The 6,033-nt window shown below is 35.6% G+C and overlaps 1 protein-coding gene across 1 annotated transcript in view; it reads left to right on the top strand.

The window, feature by feature from the left end:
• The window catches only part of LOC105301559 (protein MGARP-like), an 8,093-nt gene extending 3,063 nt beyond the window's left edge, over positions 1-5,030 (top strand). Inside the window, exons 2-4 of the mRNA XM_011374292.2 lie at positions 572-675; positions 3,100-3,193; positions 4,524-5,030. Of these exons, the coding sequence (XP_011372594.1) occupies positions 572-675; positions 3,100-3,193; positions 4,524-4,969 (644 nt within the window). The 3' untranslated portion in view covers positions 4,970-5,030. The remainder of the gene's footprint in view (positions 1-571; positions 676-3,099; positions 3,194-4,523) is intronic.
• The last annotated feature ends 1,003 nt before the right edge of the window (positions 5,031-6,033 follow it).

The following is a 6,033-nucleotide window of genomic DNA, read 5'->3' as shown; positions in this document are numbered from 1 at the left end:
CTTAAATTTAAAAAAAGCAAAAGCTTCTTACTGCCCATGTTTAAAGGCTTTACATTAGAAAAATGAAAGTTTCTTCCTATTTCTACATTTGTATTATAGATTCGTAGAAGTGTGTTAAATTTCAACATGTTTTATTTAACATATTTTTAACACATGTATTTTAAGTACAAATGTATAATTCATTTTTTTAAAAAACAATCTTTTCCATTAAATCCTGTGGTGGAGTACATACAGTAAATGGATTTCTTTTGCTAATATGCATCTCGTTTGACTCTTAAAATTGTTAAGTGCTTTTGTCATTTCTCCTTACCCATGCCTGTGCTCCTACCAAGAAAAGCATAACGCTAAGCATCAAAATGACAGGTTTCATAAGTATGTGTCAAATTAGATTGGGAAAAATGTCAAGTGGAATTATTACCTTACCTCAGAACACTGTATACCCTTAAGCTAAAGTCACTTGTTGTTAATAGATTCTAGGTTCGCTGAGCAGAAAAATGTTTTAAGACATAATTATTTAAAATAGTTTTGCTTAAGTGGTAGAGCTAAAACAAGTTTAAACTTGTTTTTCTAGCATCTCTTCGCTGGATGTCATCTAACAAATTCCCTGGATCATCTGGATCAAATATGCTCTACTACCTGGTTGTAGGTGTCACAGTCAGTGCTGGCGGATACTATGTAAGTGTTTAAATAACCACGGCGTTCAGAAATTCATGTATTTTACAACCTGTGGTAAAACTCAAAGCAGTATCAAGGTCAGAACATGGAAATAATTAAAGAACAAGATTATGAAGATTTTTTAAATAGAAAATCAACATTTCTTAATACCATGGGTGACTTTCAATAAAAACAGTTATTATAAATACTACTAATAATAGCTGATATGAGAGTGCCATGGTTCCTTTAATAATTACAACAATTCTACAAGTTAGGTAGTATTATTAACATTTAACAGGAATTGTTTTGAAAGATTAACTTTTAAAAAAATTCATAGACTTTATTTTTTAGAGCAGTTTTAGGTTTGCAGAAAAATGGGCAGAAAGTACAGAGAGATCCCATGTACCTCCCCTCACTTTCCCCTATCAACAGTCTTGCTTTAGTGTGATACATATGTTATGACTGATGAGTCAGTATTGATACATTATTATTATTAACTAAAGTCTATGGTTTACATTAGGCTTCACTCTTTGTGTTGTACGTTCTATGGGTTTTGACAAACGTGACATGACATGCATCCACCATAACAGTATCATACAGAATAGTTTCACTGCCCTAAAAAATCCTGCTCATTCCTCTGTCCCTCTCCCCAATATTCCAATTTTTTTTTACTGTCTCCATAGTTTTTATTAGTTGTGTATCTTTATATACACTTATTTTAAAATTTAATATCTACTTATAATTTTTCTTAAAAAATTAAAATAGACATATAGAAAATTAAAAGCATGTTTCCTTCCTTGGTCCCGTATTCATTCCTCACTCCCAGATAATCACTGTAAAACAAAGCTTTTAATAATATGACTTTGGAGCTAACAACACGGAGTGAAGCCTCATGTAAACCATAGACTTTAGTTAATAATAATGTATCATATTCTCCATTTTGTCACAAACTTTCTAAATCAAAATCTGATCTTCATTTTGAATAAAAGTAGAATAAGTACAACTTCTTTGGAAACTATAAGAGTACACAGTCAGTACATTTTGGTTTGACCCTACAGAAATATGCATAAAGAGATTTTTAGTCATAATCAGGACCAGCTGGTAGGACTATGTAGATGGCCAAACCAAAATATATATTCTAATCTTCAGAGTCGTGAGAGCCTCAAGAAGTCAGGAAACTTCAAACATCTTTCACTCATACCCAGATTCCTTTGCTTCTGTCATCTTTCTGCTGCTTATTGTTGAATTCACTGCCCAGGGCTACTATGGTTGGATGTAGGCCACTGGAAAAATAGATATTGGACTAGGCCATGCAATTATGTGAGAAGTTGGAAGACTGAATTTCATCTGGGCATCACTAATTCGTAATTATGCTTACTAGTGCCAGATACGAACCTCTCTAGTCTGCTAAATCTTTGTTTGCAAAAGCGATCTTAAGCTGGAAGGTTATAAACTGGCTACTGCTGAGAGCCCTTCCTGGCCTTGTTCTCTCACTGTGGGAGTGGAAGTTGGACAAGCGAAGGTCTCTAAGTCCCTTCCCACCTCTATGAGTATGTAGTTTTAATCTTGAATGTTGGAAGCCTTAATTCCCAAGAATCCTAGTCTAATTTCAGGAGGAAATACAGACTGCGAGGCACTCGAAAACCTGTATTCTAGTCCTCCCTTCCTTATCCTGTACTAAAATAAGTTCTGTATAAGATTTACCTGAATTGAATCCACAGATGCCAAGAGCAGTTTTCATTTCCAAGTAAAACTTACTACTAGGGCCTCTTAGAATCTGAGAAAGGCCCAGGTCATTTCAATTTTTTGAGGGTTTGGGTATATTAAAAATCATAATGCCAGACTGGTTTATAAAAGTCGTGGTCTATTTTAAGTGCTTACATTTATTAGTCATATCATTTGGATATCACTTCCAAAGTCTAAATTTGAGCCCTTCTCTTCTAGGAGGCCTTCCTTCTACTCTGTGCTTGACTGTGTTAGATTTGGAACAGCTAGATTCTCTGGGCCACACATGAGTGTGAATTATTCTAATTTTATCATCTCTTCCATTCTATCTAGTTTTTTTTTTTTTTTTAATCGCCTTTTGTTCTAGCCCTTTGAACAATAGAACTGACGTCCCTCGGGACGTTGCTGCTGGATGGGCATTTCAGGGATGTGAACTTTGCACAGGTTCAGCTTTGGTGTACTGAGAGCTGACAGCATATATAAACTGTCTTTGTCGTTTTATCCACTGTGGATGATTTCAGTTATCTTTGACCTTGTTAAAGCATTTGTTTCTTTCCTTTTTTAAGCATTCTACTGAATGACAAAGATTTCTAAGGGGCACATAAGAGATGGTATTGGTCTCTCTTTGAATTGTATACACATTTGAACTTGGCATTCTGGATATAAATCACAATGAAACAAATGCTCAAGAAATAAACTTAAACACACATTTACTTTCAGACTTATAGGACAGTAACATCAGAGCAAGCCAGACACACCGAACACATAACCAATTTGAAAGAAAAAACCAAAGCAGAGTTACAGCAACTTGAAGGTAAAGTGAATTTATTATTACTCTTTTTCTGTAAGGCACTGATTTTCATCATCTTAGCCTAGCCATGATCACTATTTGATTTTGGCTTCTTTACTAACTTAATCCAGAATGGCTCTGGGTAGGACTTCGTTCGGAAAGGAAAAAGCCAACCAAAATCTAGAGAACGTTGTCATATGCTTTGGAAGAGTGCATTTGATAAATGAAACCGTTTTACATTTATACTGCCGGCCAGCAGTTTTGATGTCTTTCTGTTGTAACATTGCCCTACCCCTATCGGGCCTCCCTCCGTGCATGCAGGCGTCATTTTAGTTACAGGTCTCTCAGCAGCTTGACCTTTCATTTCCCTCGTGTTTTTTTTTTTTTTTTTTTATCGTAAAACTAATTTTGGTTTCAGTTTTGTGTCCTTGCCCAAAGTATACTGGACATTAGTAGAATCAGTCATGTCTACTGAGTCCCTCAGTTGATCTGATTAATTAAAATGGCAGCTACAGGAACAGAAACTTTACATTTTACTCTAATGTATATTTCTTGCCTTAAACTGCTTGCTTTAAAACCATTTCAACTATGATGCCATTATTATCAATTACTGTGATCACTATTTGGAGACAGAGATAATAGCTGCTCACGGACCTGTTTTAACCTTTTAGTCATGACACCAGTAAGAAACAGATTATCATCGGTAAACATTATTGAATACAATCATGTTCAATGATCATCATCATAATAAAAATGTAATATTTCCATAGTACTTTAGTGGTTTTAAATCCTTTTTTCTACACAGTATTTTAATCAATGCTCACAACAGCTCTGTAAGATAGATACTATTACCATCTGCATTTAACAGATGACAAAACTGAGGTTGAGCCTGGATTAGTGATTCCTCAGAGCCATTGGTTAGTAAGTTGGCTACTTTTCCATGCTATCTCATATGACTGGTTGGTTGTTTATTTTCCTGTTCTTTGTATTTGAATAAATAATATATGTAAATTCATTTTTTTTAAGTTTAATAGGTTCAAAGCATTTACAGAAAAGCAGACTCTCTATTTTCCCTCCCCAGAGGCAACCAATAATACCAATTTCTTTGAACCCCCTAGAGTCTGCAAATAAAACTGTCTTCACATAAAACTTAACCCCCTTTTGTCCTAATACAACTAGTACCAACCTGTATACATTGGTCTTTCCCTTGCTTTTTTCACTTAAGTCTACTTGGAAGATCATTACCTATCAATCCACATAGATCTGTCTCATTTTTTAAAATGACTGCACAGCGTTCCACTGTCTCCCCTTGCTCTTTCAATTAATACTTTGCTTGATGGACTAAATCTTAAAGGTGAAAAAGAGAACCTTGGGGGAGCCGAGAAAGCAAGTTCAGAAGCCCCTGAAGTATCTTCAGTGGAAGCTCAGGAGGTCGATGCTGAAGAAATCCCAGATGCTACAGTTGCAGTCATAACAGAGGCTTCAGCCTGTCCTGACACTGCAGAGGCTGCTCCAGTAGAAACCACTGCAGTCAGTGCTGAAACTGGGCCAGAGGTTCCAAATGCAGCCACCGGTGAAACCGCAGAGGTCAGCATCCAAACGACCTCAGAGGTTACGAATGCAGCTCTGGATGAAGCTGTTGCCATCGATAGCGATAAAGGTACAACGGAGAATGAAAGCTCTGGTGAATTTGCTGAACTAGAAGAAGAAAATTCTCAAGTTGAGTCAGGATCCTCTACTGAGGATGATTTACAGGAAGAAGCCAATGTGGGTTCTGAGGCCACCTTGGCTCAAGGTTAATCATGCTGATTGACAAAAAGAGAGTTTCATAGGTGCTTTTGTAGATTTGGTAATTTTAGTTAAAAAAAAAAAAAAAGGCTGATTTTATAGAAAACTTTAATGTGCCTTGAAGATTTTTGGTACCTACTAGTAGGTTTCAGGATTGAGAGATTTGAGATTTTAAGAGTTTTCTAGTCCCTGAGATCGGAACATGACATTGTAGTAAAGAGTTTCAAGAGTTTCGTTTTGGATTTAAATTTTATATCATAGGAACTGAGCTACCTATACAAACTGTATTCACGTTAATTTTGCTATACCTTTATTTTAATTCAATGTTGTAAATCTAGATTGAGTTTTGATTTGAACTCAAATAAAATTGGAAAACTTTTAGTGCTTCTATTTTTATTCACTAACATTGATATGTATAAATAATATATTATTTATTAACATACATACATATAACATCACATGAACATTGCAATATTATCCAGAAAATCATGTAATCTTAAGAGAACTCTGCATATAGCAATATGTGTGTCCTTTCTCCCATTCATATTACATGGGGGCTGTGCCGATATTTTCCACTTTAGTTTAGTTCAGTTCAATCATTGTTTATTGAGGACTTATACTTTGCACCAGGAATTATTCATTCATTCATCCATTCATTCATGTATTCAACAAATATTAATTGAGCACCTATAATCTACCAGTTTTAAGTGCTGAGAATAAAATAAAAAAGAGAAAAAGTCCTACCCTTCCCAATTTATATTCTAGGGTATGATCAAACAATAAGCAAATAAGAAAACTATATAGTACGTTAGGTACTGATAGGTGTTTAAAAAGTAATGAAAGTGAAGGGGTTGTGAGTGTTGGTTAGAGGCGGAAGTTATAATTTCACAGAGGAGGCCTCAGTAAGAAGCTGTCTTGTGAATAAAAACCTGAAGGAAGCATCAGGGACCTAGTCATGAGGACATGGGGGCACGGAAGAAGGGGAGAGCAGGGGAGAGTCATTCCAGATGGGGGAACTGAGAAGTGCAAAGGATCTGAAGCACTATGAGATACGTGTGTGTGTGTGTGTGTGTGTG

This window comes from Pteropus vampyrus, unplaced genomic scaffold, assembly GCF_000151845.1.
Source record: "Pteropus vampyrus isolate Shadow unplaced genomic scaffold, Pvam_2.0 Scaffold243, whole genome shotgun sequence".
Lineage (NCBI taxonomy): Eukaryota > Metazoa > Chordata > Mammalia > Chiroptera > Pteropodidae > Pteropus > Pteropus vampyrus.
Note: the sequence above shows the minus strand (reverse complement) of the source record. Positions and strands in the feature narration are given on the sequence as shown.